The 24,985-nt window shown below is 48.2% G+C and overlaps 2 protein-coding genes and 1 long non-coding RNA gene across 7 annotated transcripts in view; 1 reads left to right on the top strand and 2 right to left on the bottom strand.

Moving 5' to 3' along the window:
* Positions 1–997: 997 nt before the first annotated feature.
* Positions 998–15,969, bottom strand: STAT2 (signal transducer and activator of transcription 2). 4 transcript variants are annotated; one of them, XM_073900823.1, is made up of 24 exons: positions 15,821–15,969; positions 13,746–13,960; positions 13,432–13,585; positions 12,992–13,087; positions 12,719–12,808; positions 12,552–12,627; positions 12,023–12,207; positions 11,716–11,864; positions 6,744–6,902; positions 6,557–6,649; positions 6,253–6,312; positions 5,846–5,866; positions 5,566–5,659; positions 5,368–5,415; positions 5,204–5,287; positions 4,948–5,046; positions 4,710–4,845; positions 4,535–4,587; positions 4,314–4,408; positions 3,630–3,766; positions 3,272–3,454; positions 2,978–3,035; positions 1,629–1,948; positions 998–1,343 (listed from the first exon to the last, which is right to left on the bottom strand). In XM_073900823.1, exons 2-24 carry the CDS (start codon positions 13,874–13,876, stop codon positions 1,201–1,203), a joined length of 2,664 nt encoding a protein of 887 aa, XP_073756924.1. In that variant the 5' UTR covers positions 13,877–13,960; positions 15,821–15,969; the 3' UTR covers positions 998–1,200. The 4 variants fall into 4 exon arrangements, with proteins under 4 accessions (XP_073756924.1, XP_025738557.1, XP_025738555.1 ...); XM_025882772.2 differs by having other exon boundaries at positions 12,023–12,090; XM_025882770.2 differs by having other exon boundaries at positions 12,023–12,108; positions 15,821–15,968.
* Positions 15,970–16,089: 120 nt separating this feature from the next.
* LOC112832382 (uncharacterized) overlaps positions 16,090–24,985 on the top strand; it is a 17,115-nt gene continuing 8,219 nt past the window's right edge. For both annotated transcript variants that reach the window (XR_012380777.1, XR_003210372.2), the window contains exon 1: positions 16,090–16,288. This is a non-coding gene — a long non-coding RNA (uncharacterized lncRNA). The remainder of the gene's footprint in view (positions 16,289–24,985) is intronic.
* APOF (apolipoprotein F) lies at positions 16,640–20,104 on the bottom strand. The gene is given in 2 exon segments (XM_073900826.1): positions 16,640–17,605; positions 19,973–20,104. Coding segments are annotated over 2 exon segments (894 nt in total). The 5' UTR covers positions 20,019–20,104; the 3' UTR covers positions 16,640–16,757.

Raw genomic sequence — 24,985 nt, 5'->3', positions numbered from 1 at the left:
GAGGGGAGCGGGAGAGGGAGAATCAGGCTTCCTGCCGAGCAGGGAGCCCGATGTGGGGCTCGATCCCAGGACCCCAGGACCATGACCTGAGCCGAAGGCACACGCTTAACGACTGAGCCACCCAGGCGCCCCTAGAAACACCTTTTAGCGCAATGGCAGTTGTCCTGGTGTTCCCTGGGGATGAGTAACGTGTGAGGTTGTCTGGAGCCCCATGATAAACATTCAAGGCTCTAAGTTCCAGGAACCTGGTTTTTGAACCAGGTCCACACCCAAGGAATAGAAACTCTTTCAGATAAGCAATATATGGTACAAAAGAATGAATGGTTATCTTAATAGAGGAATATCTAAGACCCAGGGCTTCTCTTTGTCTGTAAAAACACCAAATTCTAATACTATAAAAAGCAATCCCTAAATTCCCAGCCACCCTACCATCCCTGGCCTCCAAGAGTGATTCGTCTCCTAAGCATTGAGGAAGTGGAGACTAGACAGAGTAAATTATTGTGCAAAGCTTCACAGACATATTAGATTGGCAGGATCATTTTAGGGGAAGGAATGGGTGTGGCCAGCTCGGCGTGGCAGGGGAGGAGACTGGTAAGCAGAGGAGGTTTATCTCCTATTCCCTTCTTCTGAGGGGAGCCTCACATGGTGGGCTGAAGCAGAAAGCTCTCAGTCTCTGCAGGAAACAAAGGAATTTAGGACTTTAATCAGGAGTGAGGGGAAGAAGGAAGGAACAGGTTTTATTCTAGACATGAAAGAACCAGAAGAGAGAAATGGAATCCTATCACGTTTCTGTTCCCTACCGATGGCCAATGCTAGTGGGCACCACCACGTTAGCTTCACCAACTATTCAAATGTTGACATCCTCCCATACTAGAAAGAAGCCACTCCAAGTGCCTGAGCCCTCTAAGTACCGCCTAATTGTGCTGGCCTACCCTCAGAACTCCTATACCTCCCCAAAGAGCAGCTGGCCTCAAAGATCCCAGTTAGAGCAGCTGGCCTCAAAGATCCCAGTTAGAGCCACAGCTAACATCTATTCTGATCCATTGGTGCCCATTCCTTACCCGTAGTCTGCCTTTACTTCCCACTCCCAAACCCAGAGTTAACCAGCTCAGAATGGGTTTTCCATCCTTGGAGAGCAACATCATGATGTGGGGGCTAGGAAGGACAAAAGATACAGGGAGAACAGAGGAAATGTCGCTCCTAGTAGTCAGAAGGAATCAAGGGCCCTTCCATGTAGAAATGGCTGGAGTGGAAGACATAAGCCTCGTCCACGGTGTTCTGTCCAGCAAACAGTGGGTCACCATTTGTCATGATTTCTTCAATCTTCATACTGTTTCTGAAGACTAAGGTAGTCCAAAGAAAGAAATCAGGTCCTGATCTTAGGTAAGGAGTTCCCAGCCCAGCAGGGAAAATGAGGGAGGATGGCAGCAGAGCCCTGAACAAGGCCTGAGGAGGCACTCAGGTCGGGGAAGGAGGAGGCATGTACATTTTCTAATAAAAGGAATCACAAAGAAATGAGCCTCCCTCCAATGAGGAGCTTAGGGCTCAGCGTTTTCTATAATGGGTAAGGGAGGGCAGTTGGGAAAGGGAATGTGTCCTCTCTTCCCCAACCCCAGCTCACCACTTACTTTCCATTTCCCCAGTGTTTAAGTGTCTCAGGTCATCTGGCAGTTCTTGCTCTGGCACTGCTGGTGATTCAGGGTCTAGAACAGGCTCCAGCTTCAGCTCTGGTGCCACGTTTGGCTCTGACGCTCTTTGTACCACATCTGGTGCGGGCTCCACCAGGGGCTCCAGCACAGGCCCCAGGTCCAGCCCCACCTCCAGCAGTGGTTCTAACTCCAGGCCTGGCTCTAGATCTAGCAACGGCGCCAGGCCCGACTCCAGCTCAAGTGACTCCGCTTCCGGCTCCAGCTTAAGGTCTGGCAGTTGCTGCAGCTCATCTACCTGTCTGGATACCGCAATACAAAGGGGCCAGGCTTGGCTGTTTAGGTGAAGTGGGGAATGGCTGAGCAAGCAGAGACTATCTCTCTAGGCTAAGAAGGCAACGGAGCGGGGGTGCCTGGGTGGCTCAGTCTGTTAAGCATCTGACTCGATTTCGGCTCAGGTCATGATCTCAGGGTTGGGAGATCGAGCCCCGAGTCAGGTTCCACGCTCAGTGCAGCAGAGCCTGCTTGAGATTCTCTTTCTGCCTCTCCCTCTACCCACCTGCCCCCACTCACTCACTCTCTCTCTAAAATAAATAAATAAAATCTTAAAAAACAAAACAAAACAAAAGGCAACAGAGCAACAGAGCAGAGGCCTTAAGAGCACAGGCTTTGAAATCAGGCTTGCCAGAGTTTGAATCCTATCATTTATTAGATGGGTGATCTTCAGCTTTCTGAGCCTCGGATTTATCATCGATAAAATGTGAACACCGCCCCCTAATAACACTTGAGAGGCCGTAGGATGGTTAAAAGAAGGATCCTTTATTAGCCATGTGCCTTAGGCATGCCACGTCACCACGCTAAACCTCAGGTTCTTCGGCTACACAGAGTCATACCCAAGTCTGCCTCACGGTACTATTACAGAGATTCGATAAATAAGAAACTAAACACAAACATTTAGCCCCATACCTGCCATATAATAAACTTTCATTAAACGTGGCTGTCATCACCTACTTGGATGGGTTCTCAAAAGAATTCAATAAAATGAAAAAAAAAATCTGTTCTTAAAAAAATATCTAGTACCATGCTTCAAGTAGATGCCCATGAACGGCAGTGATTATGGCGATTATTAGCAGGAAAGCCCTGTAGAAACAACCTAAGGATGGCAGCAGAACACTAGAGAGGAAAGAGGCTAGCAGAACAAGAAAAAAAACCTAGAGGCTGGAGAGTATGGGTCAGTAGGAGAGAAGGCCAGCAAGGTGAACTAAGCAGGTTTGGGTCACTAAATCAGCCAGCGAGGGTTAGGGAGGATGGGTGAAAAATGCATCTCTCACCTGTTAGAGACCACGATGAGCTTATGTTTCAGGTATTTCCTCCGTTCCTGGAGATTAACTGTGGGGCACACACGCAGGAGGACAGGGAGGTCAGGGGGCTGGACGCATAGCCCCAGGACCCCTCGTGCAAATGGTCCTGATAATCATGTCTCCCTGCTAACTAGCAGCGTCCCAGGCACAAATCCTTTCACGTCTCTGGCTATCAGTTTTTCCATGTCTGGAAGAAAGGTGTTGGATCTGTAGATGCCTGAGAATCCCTGCCACCTTCCAGTGATGTATGTCAATGATTCTCACCTTTCTCCTGGTAGTAGCGCCCGAAAGCCTCATCCCGGGGGATCCGGGGGTAGAGGAAGCGCAGTGGGTTCTCGGGGATGTTCTCTTCAGTGAGCAGCTGGTAGTGGCGAATGATTTTGGTCAGTGGGAGAGACTGCAGCACGTCCTTGGTGAAGGGCTGCACAGAGTAGATGAGCACCCTGTCTGTAGAAGGGAACAGGCGGGCCTGAAGGGGCGGGGGGGGGCGCGGCTGGGGCGTCCCGCCCTGGCTGTCCAGCCCCAAGCCTGCTGAGAGATTCAGGACAGAGCCAGGGAAGGCCAGGGCTGGCCAAGGGGCAGAGAGGACAGGCTGTGGGCACGCTGGGGCGGAGCAGCTGACCGTCATCCTGGTGTTCCACCCAGGAGCAGGTAATGCCCCCTTCCGATGTTTCACTGAAGCGCAGGAGAAAGGTGCCGGAGATGGTCTTCTTCAGCAGCTTGCGCTCCTGGCTCCGGCTCACAAAGCCCATGATGCGTCTGAAACACAGAAAAGCTGCCGTGAGGCCAACCTGCCTCCCTGCTCTCCCGCTCTCCTTGTCCGGGGAGAGAGGTGCCGGCTTCTGGCCCTCGCTCTCAGCCAAGTCACTTCAGCTTACTGACAGTATCCACCTTCCAGGGTTGGAAGAGGTGCGAGGCTTCCGCGAGGTCACATAGATGAAAAGCACCTCGTAAAAGGTAAAGTACTGTACAAATGAGCAGGCAGTGTTGTGGGAAGAGGTAGGCTTGTATTCAGACAGGACTATACGCATTGGGTGAATTCTCTAACTTCTCTGCGGCTCAGCGTGGTTGTAAGGATTACACGAGAGAATTCATAAAGAGCACCCAGCAGGCTCCGGGGCACAACAGATGCTAGAGGCGCGCTGCCTAGGACTATTTTCGCAAATGGGAGGGGGTGTGACCTTGCAACCTTGCACCAGTGTTTGCTCTCTCCCTTTGTGCCGCATGAGGGCGCCCGGAGTCCGCTCTCAAGCCCAGAAAGGCAGAAAGGGAGGGATGGGGAGAGGGAGGCTGACCAAGGCCTTACCCATCATTCCAGAGATCCTTCAGGTGGTCATGTACCAGCTCCAGAATTTTGTCTAACCACGTCCAGAATGGTAGCTTGCCAGGAGGGCTCTCTCGCTGTAGGAGGCACGGGAAGGCAGGAAGAGATGTGGAGGTGCCCGCAGTGAGCAGAAGGAGTAAGGCAGGGAAGGACTAGTGTTTGCAGAGGGGCTAGATCTAGCCGCACAGGACGCAGGGAGTTACCTTAGTGAAGTCGGCCCAGGATAACAATGCACCCTCCGTGGTAGAGTTCTGCCCTATGGGCAGACAGACAGTTCAGATAATGGAAGGAAGCAAGGCTAGGGTCCCTGGAACAGAGAGGACGGAGGGCTGGGCAAACAAGAGCCAGGGAAAGGCTGAGAGAAAAGGAGGTCTGTACCAAACAGCTTGTTCCTCAGCATGCTCAGCTGGTCTGGGTCAAGGCCTCGGCCCACATAGGAGGAGAACTGCCAGCTGAGAGCAGGGCCCAGCAAGCTCCAGGGAGCCTTGGGGGGGCTGGAGAAGAACTGCTGATTCTGCAAGGGTAGGAAGCAGGCAGAATGGCTCAGAAGGCGCGCCCTCCTACCAAGCTTCCACACCCCTCCTGGCCTTCCCTCACCCTTGGCCCCACCTCCTACCTGGGGGTTTGAGCTAAGCAGATTGAACCAAAGAGCCGAGGCCCAGGCAATGGAGACTTGGTTCATGTTAGAAATAATCACCACAGGGAGGGTGTCCGTCTGAAGAGGAAACAGGAGTCAGAAGGGGACGTGATGTCTCTAGCTCTGACAGGGCCAAGGGGGAGAATTTCCCACGCTGAGAGGCTTCTATTTAACCCCTCCTTAATGCCCTCGGCCAAATCTGCTTCATCTCTCCCTGCCCTCCATTTTCACTCACTTTCAGCTCCTGCTTCAGACCCTGGTAGGTGTATTTGACTGTAATACTGATGATGTGCAGTTCCTCTGTCACACCCAGCATTCCCTAGGACAGCCGAAGACACAACAGTCAGAAAGCCCTGTGGCAAGTTCCTCCCATCCCCCAATCCTCTGTCCAGGCCTCACCTTATTGCAGCCCTTTCCTGAACCACCTGAACGTTGCTCCACCAGAGTCTGTGAGTTGAGAGAAGGAGAGTAAAATGCCCGAGCGGGGACTCCAGGGTGCCTGGTATCCCCCATTTTGCCTCAAGACTTCCCAAGGCCTGGAAACTTCCCTTTGCCTGTTCCATTGCACCAGAAGCTTAAGCTACTAGTCCTTCTTACCAGGTAGCCGAAGTCCCAAATTAAGCCCTGACTCTGCCCCTTCTCAGGGGTCAAAGTTTTCTGGTTTGAGGTTAGAATGTTGAACTTCCGGAAGCTATTCCAGGAGGAAGAAGATATATGGAGAACAGGAGCAGAGTTACTCTACAAACTCAGCAGAAAAACAACAAAAATTCCACTTCATGTCAGACCTCCCCTTCTCCCTTCGTCTCTACCCCAACCAAATAAACCTCCCCCTCGTCTGTGCCCCCATGTGGTTGTGCAGTCCTTGTCAGACACCTACCTTTGTGATGGAGGAGGAGTCCTGAAAAGAAACAAACAAACAAAAAATCACCGGGAAGCAAAACAGTGTAGGAGTTAGGAATTTAGTCTTTAGGATCGGACAGACCCGGGTTCAAACCCAGATCTGCGCTCACTAGCCATGTGGCCTTGCACAAGAGACACGATCTCTCTGGGCTTGTTTCTTCATTTGAATGATAATACCTAATTCATGGGGTTCCTATGACAAATGAGGACTTGACAAGCTGCATGTCCTAGAGTGCTCAACAAAAGCGAGGAGTTCTTATTTCTGAGGTAGGAATCGACGGGGTAAGAACACAGCCCCAGGGCCTTATGGTGAAGAATGCGTGTCTCCTCAGCCCCAGCAGCCCATGTCCTGGCTGCCCCATGGTCCCACGTGCCCCAACTTACCTGTCAATGGAGACTTCTGCAGTCAGTGACTCATTGCCTTCCTGGAGTCTCACCAGCAGCCTAGGGGGAGGGGAGGTGGATAGGGGAAAGCAGTCAGCCTCAATCTCCTGGATAGATGAAGAAGAAGAAGAAAAGGAAGGAGGAGGCGGGGGAGGGGGAGGAGACAAAGGAGACAAAGACGAAGAAGAATGTGGATGGAGGAGAAAAGAGAGAAGACAAGAGCAGAAATATCTGTAAAGCGAGAAAGCAAACAGTGGTACCGGGGCTGGAAAAAAGCAGCAGGAATGAGTTCTGAAATGCCAACCTTGTTTGGACAGTGAACTTGCTGCCAGTCTTGAGGATGAGGGGTCGATGGGGAGTTTGGGGCATGCAGGGCTGGGTTTCTACCACAAAGGCTCTGTGGAGAGAACATACAGCTCGGTCTCTGTAAGAATGGCTCCTCGTGCTCTTTCCTTCTGCCCTCCCGGGAGGTCCCACCCTGGCCTCTGGACCTTTGGAGCAGGTGCTGTAGCAACTCCGTGACCTGGGCCTTCCGCAGGTCCACCCCTTTGGTCAGAGGGTCATCCTGATAGCTAACCAGGCGACTCAATCCCTTCAGCTCCTGCAACAGCTGGCGCAGGTGAAACAACAGCTTGGCTCCAGCTGTGAACCTGGGTGATAGGATTCCAGAGAGAGAGAGAACTGATGAGTTTCCCGGTGCCCCCAGACAGGCTCCAGAAGCTCCCCTTTAACTATGTGGAGAGGTAGAAACTGATTGGGATGAAAAAAGAACCCAGGAAGCATATGAAAGATTATGCAACATGATTCATAACCCAAGAAATAAAAATCAGGGCCACTTTCACATATAAAACTGGTGAAAGATTTATTTCTGGGACACCTGGGTGGCTAAATTGGTTGAGCATCTGCCTTCAGCTCCGGTCATGATCCCAGGGTCCTGGGATCGAGTCCCACATCGGGCTCCCTGCTCAGTGGAGAGCCTGCTTCTCCCTCTGTCTGCCGCTCCCCGTGCTTGTGCTCTCTCTGTCAAATAAATAAATAAAATCTTTAAAAATTTATTTGACAGAGAGAGTGACAGCGAGAGAGGGAACACAAGGAGTTATAAGTTCAAGCCCCACACTGGGTGTAGAGATTACTTAAAAATAAAATCTTTAAAACAGATGTATAGATGTATATTTATGTATATGCATAGGGAAAATCTAAAAAAATGTATTTAAAAGCCCTAACAATGAGTACCCCTGCATGATAAGGTTATGCAAATGGGTGGTTTTTACTTTCTTTTCTTTTAAATTGTCTGAATATTTTTTCCAATTGGGACACGTTATATTTATAATCAGAAAAATCAAAGCTCTGTTTTTTTTAAGATTTTATTTATTTGACAGAGAGAGAGACACAGCGAGAGAGGGAACACAAGCAGGGGGAGTGGGAGAGGGAGAAGCAGGCTTCCCGCTGAGCAGGGAGCCCGATGCGGGGCTTGATCCCAGGACCCTGGGATCATGACCTGAGCCGAAGGCAGACGCCTAACGACAGAGCCACCCAGGCGCCCTGCTCTTTCTTTTTTTTTTTTAAGATTTTATTTATTTATTCATGAGAGACAGAGAGAGAGAGGCAGAGGCAGAGGGAGAAGCAGGCTCCCAAGGAGCAGGGAACCCGATGCGGGACTCAATCCCAGGACGCTGGGATCATGACCTGAGCTGAAGGCAGACGCCTAACGACTGAGCCACCCAGGCACCCTGCTCTTTTTTTAAAAAAGGTTTTACTCATTTTATTTATTTATTTATTTAAAAGATTTTTTTTTTATTTATTCATCTGAGACACAGAGATACAGAGAGAGAGAGGAGAGAGCCTGAGCAGGGAGAGAGGCAGAGGGAGAAGGAGAAGCAGGCTCCTCGCTGAGCCAGGAGCCCGATGTGGGGCTCGATCCCACGACCCCGGGATCATGACCTGAGCCGAAGGCAGACACTTAACCATCTGAGCCACCCAGGTGCCCCTACTTATTTTAGAGAGACAGAGGGAGAGTGGAGGTGGGGAGGAGAAAAGGGGGAGGGAGAAGGGGGAAAGAATCTCAAGCAGACTCCACACTGAGTGGGGAGCCCCATACAGGGTTCAATCTCATGAGCCCAAGACCATGACCTGCCCCAAACCAAGAGTTGGAGGTTTAAATGACTGACTTTCACTCAGGTCATGATCTCAGGGTCCTGAGATCGAGCCCCATGTTGGGCTCTACGCTCAGTGGGGAGTCTGCTTCTCGCTCTCTCCCTCTGCCCCTCCCCCCACCCCATACTCTCTCTCTCAAATAAATACATACATAAAATCTTTAAAAACAAAACAAACAATGAAACAAAGGATCAACACGATAACAATAACACCACCAAAAAGAACAGCTATGTCCTTTAACCCAGGAATACCACTTCTGGGGATTTATATTACAGAAATAATTAGGAATGTAAATAAAGATGTAGCTATGAGGATATTTACTGCAGCACTGTTTAAAATCGCAAGAAATAGGGGCACCCAGATGGCTCAGGTGGAGGAGCATACAACTCTTGATCTCAGGGTTGTGAGTTTGAGCCCCACACTGGGTGTAGGGGTTGTTTAAATAAATAAATAAACTTAAAAAAAAAAAATCCTTTCCCATCTTGCAAGATGGTGGGTGAAAAAGCTGAGAAGCCGGATGCTAAGGAGAAGAAACCTGGAGCCAAGAAGGCTGATGCCGGTGGCAAGATAAGAAGCGTAAGCTCCAGGCTAAAACGCCAAAGAAAGGGAAGCCCCACTGCAGCCAAAACCCTGTCCTAGTCGGAGGAATTGGCAGATATTTCCCATCGGCTATGTATTCCAGAAAGGCCATGTACAACAGGAAGCATTCAGCAGCTAAGTCCAGAGTTGAAAAAGGAGAAGTTTCTTGCTACTGTCACAAAACCAGTTGGTGGTGACAAGAATGGTGGAACCTGAGTGGTTAAACTTCACAAAATGTCTAGGTATTATCCTACTGAAGATGTGGCTTGAAAGCTGTTGAGCCACGGCAAAAAAACCCTTTCCATCAGCATGTGAGAAAACTGCAAGCCAGTGTCACTCCTGGCATATTTTTTTTTAAGATTTTATTTATTTGAGCGAGAGAGAAAGAGAACATGAGCAGGGGGAAGGGCACAGGGAGAAGAAGAAGGAGAAGCAGACTCCCTGCTGAGCAGGGAACCCCATTCAGGGCTTGATCCCAGGACCCCGAGATCATGATCTGAGCGGAAGGCAGACACTTAACTGACTGAGCCATGGAGGCGCCCCTCCTGGCCCCATTGTGATCATCCTCACTGGGCTCCACAGAGGCAAGGGGGTGGTTTTCCTAAAGCATTTGAGCAGTGGCTTGCTACTTGTGACTGGCCCTCTGGCCCTCAATCGAGTTCCTCCATGAAGAACACACCAGAAATATGTCCTTGCCACCTCCACCAAAATTGCTATCAGAAAATTCCCAACATCTTACTCATCAGTAAGCACTGATGCTTACTTCAAGAAGAAGTTGCATAAACCCAGACACCAGGAAGGTGAGATCTTCAAAAGGGAAAAAAAATGTGAGATTATGGAGCAGCACAAGGTTGATCAGAAAGGGGTGCCTGGGTGGCTCAGTTGGTTAAGCGTCTGCCTTCGGCTCAGGTCATGATCCCAGGGTCCTGGGATCGAGCCCCACATCGGCCTCCCTGCTCAGCGGGAAGCCTGCTTCTCCCTCTCCCTCTGCTGTTCCCCCTGTTTGTGTGCTCCCTCTCTCTGTCAAATAAATAAATAAAATCTTAAAAAATAAAAATAAATAAATAGTAATTCTGTACACTAAGCCCTATATACCTGTTTTCAATTTACATGAACATTGTTGTGATTCATTCTTAATAGTTTACTTTTTATTTATTTTTAAGATTTTATTTATCTATTCGACAGAGGGGCGGGGGAGAGAGCACAAGCAGGGGGAGTGGCAGAGGGAGAGGGAGAAGCAGGCTCCCGGCTGCGCAGGGAGCCCAATGTGGGACTCGATCCCAGGACCCTGGGATCATGACCTGAGCGAAGGCAGACGCTTAACCAACTGAGTCACTCAGGCGCCCCAATAGTTTACTTTTTAAAATATTATTTATTTACTTTTTTAAAAAGTAAACTCTACCCCCAATATGGGGCTTGAACTCATAACCCCAAGATTAAGAGTCACATGCTCTACCAACTGAGCCAGCCAGGCACCCCCATTTTTAATAAATTATAATGAATTTTCTCAGTAGAAAATATTTAAAACAGTAGGTATTCTAAGTACATTGAAAGGCATACTAGTTATTTTTTCCACATCACAAAAAAATTAATATAAAAGAGCTTACTAAAAAAAATAGCAAGAAATTAAAAAACAACCTAAATGTCCAAAAATAGGAGTTCATTAACTACATTATGTTACCTCCATACAGGGAACTATAAGGCAACCATTAAAAATAACATGGGTATGGGGCACCTGGGTGGCTCAGTTCGTTAAGCATCTGATTCTTGATCTCAGCTCAGGTCTCGATCTCAGGGTTATGAGTTCAAGCCTCACGTTGGATTCCATGCTGGGCATGGAGTCTACTTAAACAAACAAACCCAAAAACATGGGTAGGGGTGTCTGGCTAGCTCAGGTGGTAGAGCATGGGACTCTTGATCTCAGGGTGGTAGGTTCGAGCCCCACGGTGGTGCAGAGTTTACGTAATAAATAAATAAAATCTTAAAAAAAAAATCAGCCTGTCTTATTTAAAAAAAAAATAACATGGGTAAATACTGTAATACACTGCTAAGTTAAAAAGCAAAAACCACAGTTCTCAAAATAGTACAAAAATATGATTCAATTTTTGTATTACAGTAGCTACATCTGGGTAGTAAGATAATAACAGGTAATGGTCATTCTTTTTTTTTGACATTATAGTCATTACAGTTAAAAAAAAAAAAAAGTAGAGGGGTACCTGGGTAGCTCAGCTGGTAAAGCGGCTGGCTTGTGATCTCGGCTCAGACTGTGATCTCAGGGTCCTGGGATCGAGCCCTACACTGGGCTCCACAGTCAGTAGAGAATCTGCTTAAGGATTCTCTCTCTCCCTCTCCCTCAGTCCCTCCTTCCCTCCCTCGCCCTGCTCGCATTCACGCTCTCTCTCTCTCTCTCTAAAGTAAATAAATTAATCTTAAAAAAAAAAGTAAAAAATATATTTCCTGGGTGATTAAAAAGGAAGGAGAAACCACCTTGTGGATTAATCCATTCCTTTCACCAAAGCAAAGACTGGGCTCTGGGTTCCCTGCATGGTCACTGTGGTCACACCAGGGAGCTGGGATCATTTTGGCGAGCAGAGAGTAAGGAGAGCAGTAGCTCTTGCCTAGATAGGCAATTCATTACATGAATGAGGACATTCCTTACAATTCACCATTTACAATTTACAAAGCACAGCAGGGTGGCTGGGACAAGGGCAGGCGGGAGGTGCCTCTCACCACTTCTCCAACTGTTCCAACCCCCCATCTGCAGGGGCTCCAATGCAGGCTTTCTGCTGCTGGACTTTCCATTCCTCCAACTTGGGCAGCAGTAGCTCAACGAGAGTTGTTAATTGGCCTAGCAATGCTTTGGTGGCATCCAGCACCTCCTACGAAAGACATAAAGTGGTGAGCACTTCTCACCATCACCCTCCACCACCCAACTGGGGAGGAAGAGACAAAGAAGCCAAGGCTAAGAGGCCAGGGCTCCCACATCCCTCATTTGCCCCCACTCCCTGCTTGCCCACTTCCTCTGTCTGCCTCCCACCTTTCTCCTTTTGTCCAGTTCATTGAGAGTCTCCTGCAGAAGCTGCCGCTGTCTCATCTGATGGGGGTCTAAAGAGAGTGTGTTCACTGGATGGTAGGAGCAGGAGTGAGACAGAGGTTCAGACCTAGGGCTCCTTCCCCTCTCCATCCTGACCAGGACCTCAGTCAGAGTCAGGTGGGGGAATTCTGAAGGGAGAAGAAGGGGAACCAAGCAAAGCAGAGGCACCTCTGGGCCCTCGGGCGAATTCTGAATGGTCATGCTGGAACTAAAAGCCCACTCGATCTGCTAAGCAGTTTTCCATGCATCTCCCCCAACATCCCCCAACTGTCCCTCAGCCACTCCTCCAGCCCAACCTCCACAACATCCGCCGGCCCTTGTATTTTGCCTGGCAGAGAGACTGGAGCCGGTGTGGTGTACTAGCCAGCAGAAGATTATTGCTTCCTGGGGCTTTTCACTTCCCCTTTCTTCCACCCTTGGCCTCCCAGCAGGCACCTGTCTTCCCCCACCCCTCGGTGTGCTTGCTTCCTACCTTGGGCCTGGATCTTATATCGGAAGCAGAAGACATCCTGCTGGTCTTTCAGTTGGCAAATGGATTTCACCAGCTTCTATAGAGGGGATAAGACCCAGATGAGGCTGCTTCTGTGGGAGGCAGCAGGCTGAGTCTCACCCACCCCAACTCTTGCCACATCCACTAACCTCCATCATAGCCTTTAATTCCAGGATCCGGGATTCGATCTCATGCTGCTGGCTCTCTACGGGTGCTTCGAGGGCTGGCTCTCCTTGCTCCTGAAATAAGAGACTCTGAGTACATTTCAATTCTGACCTTTCATCCCTGAAATCCAGGCCTGCAATTATATCACAGGATGTGGCGGGGGGAGGGGATCTTGTTGTGAGACAAACTTCCTGAATCCTTTCCACGGTCACTCTCTACTCCAGGACCGTTCAAAAATCACTACAAATTGTTCTTACCAACTGAGCCCTCTGAGCCTGGATCAGAATTCTTTTTTCTTCCAGAAGGAGATTAAAGATCATCTCAGCCAATTGGGTCGGGCCCTGGGGAAAGGCCTGCGGTAGGAAGATAAAAATTGACTGAACTCAACTGTCTTCAGTGATCTAGCCCTCCACACCTTCCCCACCAGTGACCCCAGGACTTCCCCCTTCAGGGTCCCTAGCTCTTCCCCTCTTCACCACTGGTACCCTAAAACCTAGCCTCTTCCCAACAGGGTCAGCTAGACCTTGCCTTTCTCTCTGCCAGTGATCTCCCAAGTCCAGACCTCATCCTCCCTTGCCCCAGATCTGCCCCCACCCCTTCACATCTCCAGGTCCTGTTCCATACCCTAAACCATACTCCTCTACACTCAGTCCCCTTTCTATTCAGCTTTTCGGCTGTCCCTGGCTCCTCCAAGTACCTGAATGTCCCGAGAGAATTTTCGCAAGTTGTGCTGTAGTAACAAGCGCTCAGGGTCCTGGCTGCAGCGGCCACACTCGTTGTTCAGTTGGTCCAAGAAGTGGAAGAACAGCACGGTAGCCTTGGAATCATCATTGCCCAGCGCAGCCTCCTGCCTGGGGACCGGGAACAATAAGGATTAGTATCTCCGCAGGGCTGCTGCTGTCTTTCGAGGCCTTCTAACCCCTTCCTGCCCTTGGTATCTCCAGGATTCTGGGGGCTCAGAAGAAACTACTTTCCTCATTCCACCCGCACCCAACTTCCTGAGGCACTCACCAGTTCTGATCTTCAATCCAGACAGCTAAGTACTGTCGGATGTCCATCGGCAGGAGGCAGTCTGAGTACAGCTGGTGCAACTGGTCCTGAAACGGGTTGTTGAGATTCTGCAACATCTCCCACTGCGCCATTTGGGGTCTGAGTCTGAAGGATGCTGGTTCCCAACCGGAAATTTTGCTGGATTAAATCATCCACAGTTTCATGACTGCCTATCACTACAATACAAATTTTTAATTACACAGGTAAGAAAAAGCACACATACACACACACAATTACAGCTACATTGACCCCACTCCCAATTTTGGTCCCTTCCCCTTCTCTTCACAGGTAACCAGTATTATCAGTTTGGTTCGTATTCTTCCAGGTAGTACTAGTTAAGAGCTCCAGTATGTGGGCCTTTTGTATTAATAATTTCCAAACACACACCAAGTAGACTGAATAGTACAAGAATCATCCATGTACCCATCTCATCATCAGCTTCACTAAACAATATTTCCACCATCTTTATTTCATCTATCACCCTCAATGAATTTATTTTAGATTTATTTGCTTGTATTTGTATTCACTCATGCTGGAGCATTTCAAGATCATAAATGGGTCATAACTATTTATTTCAGCATGATCCCTGCTGGCCCCAAAGCTTTATCAAGGACCGAAACCTCTTTAGAGATAGGTATACCTTATAATCTGCTTTCCATATAGTAAGGAGGAACTCCATTCCAGATATTTAAACACCGCACAAGGGGTCACTCAATCCCTAAGACTGTGATACTTTTTTTTTTTTAAAGATTTTATTTACTTATTTCAGAGAAAGAGAATGAGGCGGGGGGAGGGTCAGAGGGAGAAGCAGACTCCCGGGCCTCGATCCTGGAACTCCAGGATCATGACCTGAGCCAAAGGCAGTCGCTTAACCAACTGAGCCACCCAGGCGCCCATGACTGTGATACTTTTAAGACCTCTATCAACCTCTGATTCTTCATGTAGATTATCAACTTTGTGAAAAACCCGGAAATTTCTTCTTTTATTCCCCCCCCCACCCCGCCCCACTGCGGCAGGGTTGGGCAAAGAAAGCACAGATGTTTGCTTGTTTTTTTCACTGTGAAATTTCATCAAAACTGGTTTTTGTGTTACTAAGTAGGCTGGGCTAAGAATCTTTCTTCCTCTCTTTCCCTGCCCCCTGCCATCTGTCTTTTTAGAAAAATCAAAACTTATTCTTGCTGCAGCCTGAACCTAACAGAAAAGACTATTTACATACATTTGTGGTCTTAAAAAGGTCACATGATCTTATTACAAATGAAAGAAAAATGTCTGGGGTGGGCGAGATTCTCTTCCACCAGTATGAATAATCATGAGATGCTTTTCTACCTCTTTGAAGTACAAACACAGGGAGGAAAGGACTGGTCAGGAGCTCCTATTTTTCATTTTAATCCTCTTACTAGTGCTTGGCTTTTTAAACTATGCACCTGTACAGCTTTAAAAAAACAAGTGGAGGGGCGCCTGGGTGGCTCAGTCATTAAGCGTCTGCCTTCGGCTCAGGTCATGATCCCAGAGTCCTAGAATCGAGCCCCGCATCAGGCTCCCTGCTCCGCCGGAAGCCTGCTTCTCCCTCTCCCACTCCCCCTGCTTGTGTTCCCTCTCTCGCTGTGTCTCTGTCAAATAAATAAATAAAATCTTAAAAAAAAACCCAAACAACCCACAAATGGAGAGGCCCCACTTCTCAAGGAACGAATCTCGGCTAGTATTAAAAGAGCAAGATGGCAAGAACAACGAAGGAAGTGAAATCTTATCTACCTTTAGACATCGTTTTTTTGGTGAGGATTAAAATTAAGACTAAGACCGGAAGGTAAAAGCATTGGCTAACGGTATCGGAGGCTGCCGGGGAGTTTGGGAAGATGTTTGTTAGGGTTGGGGAGCTGGGCTGGATGGGGAGATTCGGTTATGCAGCAGCAGACGGCTATTTCAACCTGGGGAGGAAGTTTTATCACTACCGGGCGTACCTCCGGGGCCTGCCGCCTTTTCCGGGTAGGAACTCACGCCTGCACTCAGACCCCCGCGCGCCCCCTCTGGGCCCGTACCTGGTAAGGGTCTCAATCCCCGCTCTCTCCAGCGGCTCAGGGCAAGGCTTCCGGCCGCAAAGCCCGAGCGCCCGCGCCCGCGCTACGCCCTCGGCTTCAACCCGTCCCTCGGATCCGCCCCCTTGTAGCTCTCCGTCTGGAGCGGACGGCTGAACTCGGGAGCTCGCCATTCGCTGCCTGGCAACCCCGACGCTAGCTGCCATTCAGCCAAACTTTCCCAAGTCATTGGTGCCGCCACAACTGCCCCCCCCGCGGGGCGGGACAAGAGGAGCCGAAACCACACACCCCCAGCTCCAGCGATTGGTGGGATAGCTCAACTACGCCCCGCCCCGCCCCGTGTCCGCGGAGGGAGGAGTCCGATTAATGGAACAGCCCGGGGCTATAACAGCTGATTTCCGAGAACCCTCGCGGAAGGAGAGAAACCGAGACTGGCCCTGGACGCTGCAGGCTCTAAGAGCTCCATGAGAGGTGGGACCGGAATTTCGACACTTCGGGATAGGAAGGGACGAGCTGTAGTCATAAATATTTATTGATGGTACCTTGCTAAGAACTTGAGGTTCATTGTATCGTTTTTAATTGCCACAAAACCCATGCAGATGAAAATGATTATCACTACTTTAGAGGTTTTAAGAAACTGAGCTTGGAGTAAAAGTGATTACTGGTCAGTGATCACTGAGGCTCTTACAAGTGGAGCCTGGATTCAAATCTAAATCCTCGGGCTCCAAACCCCAAACTTTAAAATTCCTGCATTTTACAGCACTTCCTTCCTCCTTGATAACAAACCAGAGATTGGGATTTTGAACATACACATATTACAGCTTGTCAAAATATTAGATTTATTCATTCTGTGATCACCACCTTTTATATCCCAAGACTGCCATTCCCAGGATCTAAGTCATAGCCATTATATATGCCCTGAACTAATCAGGGAGGTGAACTAACACCAAAGGGCCATGGTAGTTGTTTCTTCCAGGTCACTCACATCTTAGGTGCCCCCCCAGTCCTCCATGCTGATCTCTGGCAGAGCGGTGTTTGCCTCTTTCCCATAGTAATACTGGATCAACTGTTCAATACCAGCCTTCACCGCAGGTTTAAGTGCAGCGCTGATTAGTAGTCCTGTGGGTCCCCCAGACAATCCTGCCATGGTCATCAGAAGGTCATAACCCATATCTATGACCCCATCTTGGCCTCGTTCCTTGGCCTTGTCTGAACAGTTCAGAGCAGCATAATACAAAGCTGTGCCGAGATTGTAGTAGGTTCCCACTCCTGGAAACAACCTGACTATATTGTGCACACCGTGCTCCTGCTCCGGCTCACAGTCATTGGTAGGGAGGGAGCGTCGGGTCCTTTCTGGGCCTGGTTGCTCCCTAGCCAACAGCTGTAGAGCAGAGGCCAGGGCATCCACTGAAGCGACCCTCCCTGTGCTTCCGCTTTTCTGGAGCTCTTGAAGATGTTGGATGAGTTTCTGTGTAGCTTTTACACCCCCCTGGTGGTACAGTTGAAGTTGCAGGGCCCAGACATCAGCCTGGCAACCAGCTTTCTCCAGGGCTATCACCAGTGGCAAGGCTACCAGGAACTTGGGTAGAGGAGCCATGTGGATGAAGCCAGGCAGGGACTTTGGGAGCAGAATCTGGCAGGACAAGGGGTCTGAGGAAGGTGGCCAGGATCTCAAGGATGAGGGAATATTTGTCTGGTTTCCATATGAAATGACATCCACAGGGTGCAGCAGGAGGTAGCAAAAAAGCAGCTCAACTTGTATCGTGATGAATCTGAGGTCACACATGTCTGAAACAGAATACACTGGAGAGGGGACAAACCAGAAACATAACAAACCATTTCCTTAAGGGCTGTGGTCTGAAAGGAGCCCATGACTCAGGGCACACCTCCATCTATCATCTCCAAACTTCTGTTATTTTTAGGTAAAGGCCCAAGAATCAGGAAATGCAGCCCAATTGTTCCCACTTGGCCTTCCCCATCTTCAAGTCACCAGAGACTTCCTCTGCTTGATTTCCACCCATTTATACGGGGCCCCAAATTACCATAAAGTTCATGTGAGGAGCGAGACTGTCTTGATAGGTTTGGTTGCTCAATCCAGTTCTGCCCACTTCTCTGCCCCATGAAGAAAGGAGATATTTGCTTTCCCCCATAATCAGTAAGAGACGCAATCTCTGCAAATATTTGTCCGTTTGTATTGGCTGCCCAAACCTTGTCCCCTTGTCACACATTGACCTCAACACCTAAGACTCTGTTCTTTGGCATTTCTGACACGTCCCTGTCACTTTTCCACTCTAGCTCATGCTATGAGCTGGGAGACCCAGAGTCAGGAGAGATTAGATATCTATGATTCTCTCTTATTGTATTTCTTTTCAGTTTAAGAATTAAATTAGTGAGGGCGCCTGGGTGGCTCAGTTGGTTAAGCGACTGCCTTCGGCTCAGGTCATGATCCTGGAGTCCTGGGATCGAGTCCCACATCGGGCTCCCTGCTCAGCAGGGAGTCTGCTTCTCCCTCTGACCCTCTTCCCTCTCGTGCTCTCTATCTCTCATTCTCTCTCAAATAAATAAATAAAATCTTTAAAAAAAAAAAGAATTAAATTAGTGAGCTACAGCATCTAGTTGGGGATTTAGTACAGGGTGGATGAATGAGAAAAAGGTTAAATTACCTCTCATGCTTAATTACATGCACGGTATATAATAACTGAAAGAAAAGGAAAAAAAAGCAAAATGGAATAATAACTAGGGGCCGGGAAATACTAAGGGGAGAGGGTCAAGCCTAACACCAGTCACATGTGTGTTTTAGCACTGGCATGAAATAAAGTACAACTGTCCTGAGTGGTCTTACACGTTTCTTTCTTTTTTAATATTTATTTGAGAGAGAGAGAACACAGGAACAGGGGAGAGGGAGAAGCAGACTCCCCGCTGAGCAAGGAGCCCAAAGTAGGACTTGATCCCAGGACCCTGGGATCACTACCTGAGCCAAAGGCAGACGCTTAACCGACTGAGCCACCCAGGCGCCCCTGGTCTTTTACGTTTCTAACTACTTACTATGTCCCATCCTTAAACATAGTGCTGAGAAAAGATCCTTGTTGCCTAGGTGGCATTGAATATCTGAAGTAAGCCTAGACAAATTCCTAAATGAACTTCTCCTTAAAGCACTCCCAAATAACTGTGGAACTTGATAAATTATAGTCATCATCCGTAGACACTGAGAGGTTCTTAACTTGGAGGGTGCTTCAGCTTTTTGCCTAATTCTTCCTCACACTCCCAACAAGCATTCCTGCAGCTCTAGGGGATATTGACAGCAACATCTTTGAACTGTGCCACCAGCAATATGGCAGATAGCTGGTAGATCAATCACGCCAATGTGTGTATTAGCCACCAGCAATACATTCCTCAGGGTAAATAGCTGAGTGGTAGGTTCATCCAAGCTTCCCCGCAGGCCCCCCCAGATCCCTCAGAGTGACCTTAGTATTGCCAATGCTTTCCTCCTCATTGTGTTCTCCTCTCATGGAGAAGAGTTTCAGTGATGTCCTTTCCTCCCATCCTAACAAGCTGAAGCTGAGAATGTGGGCCTCAGTTGGGCAGCCAGCCTCCTCCAGGGCCACCCCCAGAGCCAAGTTGGATAGGTAGTCAGGCAGAGGGGCTAAGGAGGCAGTGTGCAAGAGATCTGGGCAGGTCTTGGGATCTGGGAGAGGGAGCTGGCTGGAGAGTGTGTTCAGAGGATGGCCAGTTTTTGTGAAAGATGGCTGGAAGTTCAGGGCCCCTTTCTGGCATTTCTTGGAAAGACAGCCAATGGGAACAGCAAAACACAGCAAAGGCGCACCTGGCTGGCCCAGTTGGTAGAGCATGAGACTCTTGATCTCGGGGTTTTAAGTTCAAGCCCTATGTTAGCTGTGGATATTACTTAAAAAAATAAAATCTAAAAAAACAAAAAGACACAGCAAAGGAGCAGCACAGCCTAGATCATGGTGGGTCAGCAGGAACAGCCCACAGGAAACAGGAAAGAAGTAGTGGTTGGGGTGGGAAGTGGGGAAAGGCTTGGGCCAAAGAGACACCAAGACTAGTCAAAGCTAGGAAGTGGTTCTACCCTTGGAAACTTCAGGTAGCCTGGACATAGTTTCACCCCCACCCTTACAAGCTGTGGGCAGTTCTCACCTGCTCCAGAAGGAAACAAGCCAGAGGAACAAGATGGTCCACACATGTCCCTTCCTCGGTGCTTCTCTAATCTGAATGACAGCTTCCTAGGGCTCACCTTCTCTACACCCCAGCCAAAAAAAGTTGGCCCTTCTGAAAACAGTGAAGGACATAATATTCACAAATATTTATCCACCTCTTCCTGGCTTAGGCTTCTCCCCCTCACCTTTGCCCCATGCTGACAAAAGGGCCATTGCCCTTTGTGGCTACCGTTTTTCCTGCCTCATATCCCTATCACCCTAAGGATTTCTCTAGATCTAAACCTAGATCAGGAAAAATTCCTCAGTCTCTTCTGGGGAAGCGGGGAGGCAAAAGGCAGGGATGCCAATGATTTCTGGGCAGGAGACCCCAAAACAGTTCTTATTCAATGGACTTACCAGGAAGAAAAATGAGAAAATAGAACCTACTGGCAAGTCAGATCAAATCAGAGCAACTTTTGTTTTTATCTTGTTATACCAGCGCAATACCCTAATTAAACACATTTATTACCCTGAAAGTACCTCTTTCTAAGCCTGTATCGGTGTAGGAATTGATCTTCATTTCTTATTTCTAGGGGTCTAGATGAGAAACTGTAGTCTGGAAAATAGAGAATGATGGCATATGGTGCCTCCTAAAAACTGGTACAGAAATCCCATCATTTTGCCATACAGCCTCCACGCTGGTGCTATAACCTATCTCTGGCAGACGGCCAAAGGCATTAGGCTAATGAACAAATCCCAGGTTCCTTCTATCTTACTCACTCCTCCCAGTCCCAGGAGGGGCCCTAAGGAGCAAAAAGAAATCAGGGGGGGAAAGTTTTCTAGAACAAGAGGAGTAAGTCTTCAGGGAGCTACTGGGACACAATCCTAAAATTGAGAGAGGGAAGAATTGGATCTAGATGCATCTAACACTGCTGCCTAAAATTCCTGGACTCTAAAACCACAGAGCACCTCAAGGCTCTGCTCCTTTTGTACAGCTCAGGGAAGTTTTTGGACCCTGGTAGATTTTCCCATATCTGACTTGAGTTGGCCATCAATAACTGGGCCTATCCTCGCATCCAGTTTGTCGGCATCAGCATCACCATCCCCCTCCATGTGAAAATGGCTTTTGGTTGAAATTCCTCCAGTTTCCAACACTAGTGCCTTGGGAGTGACAGGGGAGAGACAAAAGAATTGTAAACATGGTAGGGGGAGGAAAAGTGGTGATGAGTTTGTCTCCAGGACCAAGGAGAAAAATGATAGAAGGATGACGGCAAAAGCAGATTCCTTTTACTCTTTTTTAAAAAAAAGATTTTATTTGTTTGAGAGAGAGAGCGAGAGAGAGCACAAGCAGGGGGAGTGGCAGAGGGAGAGGGAGAAGCAGGCTCCCCCGCTGAGCAGGGAGCCCGAAGTGGGGCTCGATCCCAGGACCCTGGAATCATGACCTGAGCCGAAGGCAGACATTTTTTTTTAAGATTTTATTTGAGAGAGTGAGAGAGAGAGAACACACACAGGGGGAGCAGCAGGCAGAGGGAGATGGAGAAGCAGGCTCCCTGCTGAGCAGGGACTCTGGTATCATGACCCGAGCCGAAGGCAGACACCCAACCGACTGAGCCACCCAGGCGTCCCAGTAGTTTATTTTGTAGAGTAGTTTTAGGTTTATAGGAAAATTGAGCATTAAATACTGTCCCCAAATATTAAAATATTTCCAGTATTAACATCTTAATTAGTGTGGTACATTTGTTACAATTTATTATATTAAAACTATTTGTTATGTATTATTATTACCTCAGTCCCTAGTTTACATTAGGGTTTAATTCTTTGCATTCTATACTTCTATGGTTTTAGGAAATACATAATGTCATACATCTACTTTTATGGTACCATACAGAGTACTTTTCACTGCCCTAAAAATCTTGGGTGCTGTTTTAGCTACCATTTCCTATCAGCCTGGTCTCCTCTGAAATAGGAGGCATCAAAGTTAACTCCATCAGCCCCCTAGAGCATAGTGGCTGGTACATACGTACTCAACAGACAGCAGTCCTGCTCTTCTCCCATAGGGACACCAGGGCTCCTCTCCTTCTGCTGGCTTACAGCGGGCCCCCAGGGCTTGGGCTTAGCACTCCTCATCAGGCCCTTGCTCTCCAGAGACCTCAGATTCCAGCTTTGGCTGAAGCTTTCCTCTGAGCGACTTAAAGAATCATCTAACTTGGGGTGCCTGACTGGCTCAGTTGGTAGAGCACGTGACTCTTGATCTCGAGGTTATGTAAGTTCAAGGCCCATGTTGGGTGTAGAGTTACTTAAAAGTAAAATCTCAAAAAAAAAAAAAAAAAGAATCCTCTTTCTTGGGCTTCAGCTTGTTTGGATTCCACAGGAAGCTTTCCTATGGCATCAAAGAAGTTGAAAATGGCAGCAAAGTGAAAGAACCAGCCTCTAGATCAGCACGTTGTTAGTATTAACAGCTACTTTGTGCTTAATACTGCACCGGTGTAGGTCTGCAAGTGCTGGGACCCTTATTAATATTGCTTTATTCACCTCCCTATGCGTAGTCTTTAGTAATCACTCCCAATTAACACCCAAAGCCCAGAATGGCGACCATACAGGAGGCACTGAAAACATGTATTAATTGGATATAGTAACAAATGCACCTTTGGGACCTAAAGGTGAGTAAGACAATTCTTTCAAGCTCACAGTCTAATGGGAAAAGGAACAAACCAGATGAAACACTGTAAGATTGGCAATTTATCAGGGGAATGAACAAATCCCAGCTAGAAAAGTGATTGCTTGTGGTTTGAGGTTCCAAGAGTGACAAAGACTGCGTCACAAAGACTGCGTCACAAGAGCAAGCCTGAGCTGATGAGATAGGAGTTGGAGAGAGCCCACCAGCACAGGGGCTGTCATAATCGACAGTTTGGTGGCAGGAAAAGGCCTGCTCTGTGAGGGTGATTCAAAATAGTCTGAGGGGCTGGGGCACATGGCTGGCTCCGTCAGTAGAGCACTCAGCTCTTAATTTCAGGGTTGTAAGTTTGATCCTCACATTGGTGTACGGATTACTTAAAATAATAATAAAATCTTAAAAAAAAAAAAAAGTTGGGGGAGAGCAACAGTGTAAAATAAGGCAGTTGAAGCTGCAAAGACTTGCCGAGATGAGGCGTGCTATTCTGGATCCAGACTCTGTCCCGAAAGAAATGGGAGACCATCAGGCGCCTGGGTGGCTCAGTTGGTTAAGTGACTACCTTCGGCTCAGGTCATGACCTTGGAGTCCCGGGATCGAGTCCCACATCGGGCTCCCTGCTCAGCAGGGAGTCTGCTTCTCCCTCTGACTCTCCTCCCTTTCATGCTCTCTGTCTCTCATTCTCTCTCTCTCAAATAAATAAATAAAATCTTTAAAAAAGAAATGGGAGACCATCAAATGCTCTTGAGCAGGACATTGACATGATCAGAACCACATTTTATTTTTTTATTTATTTTTTTTTAAGATTTTTATTTATTTATTTGAGAGAGAATGAGAGATAGAGAGCACGAGAGGGAAGAGGGTCAGAGGGAGAAGCAGACTCCCTGCTGGGCAGGGAGCCCGATGTGGGACTCGATCCCGGGACTCCAGGATCACGACCTGAGCCGAAGGCAGTCGCTTAACCAACTGAGCCACCCAGGCGCCCCAGAACCACATTTTAAAAGGGATTCTGCAGGTAGAATGGAACAAGAAGGAAAGGGAAGAGGAGACTGGGACGAGGAATCTTAGAGGGTCAGATACTGTAGGAGTCAAGGTCAGAAATGAGGAGCGGTGTACTCCGGGGTTAGAACCAATGTAAGATGTGATTCTCTTAAGCTCCTTTGTAAAGCCTTTTTTTTTTTTTTTTAAAGATTTTATTTATTTATTTGACAGATAGACACAGCGAGAGAGGGAACACAAGCAGGGGGAGTGGGAGAGGGAGAAGCAGGCTTCCCGCCGAGCAGGAAGCCCAATGAGGGGCTCGATCCCAGGACCCTGGGATCATGACCTGAGCTGAAGGCAGACGCTTAACGACTGAGCCACCCAGGTGCCCCAGTGTATTGAATATTTTAAGTCCACTGTTGGGACTTACTGCTCAGAAAAAAAGATTGCTTTCAAAATATTACTGCTCATTGACAATGCACCTGGTCACCCAAGAGCTCTGATGGAGATGTTCAATGAGATTAATGTGGTTTTTATGCCTGCTAACACAACATAACTCTGCAGCCCATGGATCAAGGAGTGATTTTGGCTTTCAAGTCTTATTATTTGAGAAATATATTTTGTAGGGCTCCCATAGATAGTGATTCCTCTGATGGATCTGAGCCAAGTAAATTGAAAATCTTTTGGAATGGAATCACCATGCTAGATGCCATCAAGAACATTCTTGGGGCACCTGGGTGGCTCAGTTGGTTAAGTGTCTGCCCTCAGCTCTGGTCATGATCCCAGGGTGCTGGGATTGAGCCCCGCATCGGGCTCCCTGCTCAGTGGAGAGCATGCTTCTCCTTCTCCCTCTACTGCTCCTCCTGCTTGTGTGCTCTCGCTCTATCAAATAAACAAAATCTTAAAAAAAAAAACCTTAAAGAGAACATTCGTGATTCAGGGCACTTGGGTAGCTCAGTTGGTTGAGCGTCCGACTCTTGATTTTGGCTCAGGTCCTGATCTCAGGATCGTGAGACTCCAGGCCCACGTGGAGTCCGGCATCGGGCTCTGGGCTTGGCACGGAATCTTTTTCCCCCTCTCCCTCCGCTTGCACTCTCTCTCCCTCAAATACGTAAATCTTAAAAAAAGAAAAGAATATTCATGATTATGGGAAGAGGGTAAAATAACATAAATAGGAGTTTGGGAGAAGTTGACTCCAACTCTCAAGTACGACTTTGAGGGGTTCAAGACTTCAATGAAGGAAGTCACTGCAGATGTGGTGGAAATAGCAAGAGAACTAGAATAAGAAGCAGAGCCTGAAGATGAGTTGTTGCAATCTCATGATAAAACTTTCCTGGATGAGTAGTTGCTTCTTTTTTTTTT

This window comes from Callorhinus ursinus, unplaced genomic scaffold (genome assembly GCF_003265705.2).
Source record: "Callorhinus ursinus isolate GAN/ISIS: 27379988/994484 unplaced genomic scaffold, GSC_fseal_2.0 scaffold14, whole genome shotgun sequence".
Taxonomy (NCBI): domain Eukaryota; kingdom Metazoa; phylum Chordata; class Mammalia; order Carnivora; family Otariidae; genus Callorhinus; species Callorhinus ursinus.
The sequence above is the reverse complement of the archived record's forward strand: the minus strand, read 5'-3'. Positions and strand labels throughout refer to the sequence as shown.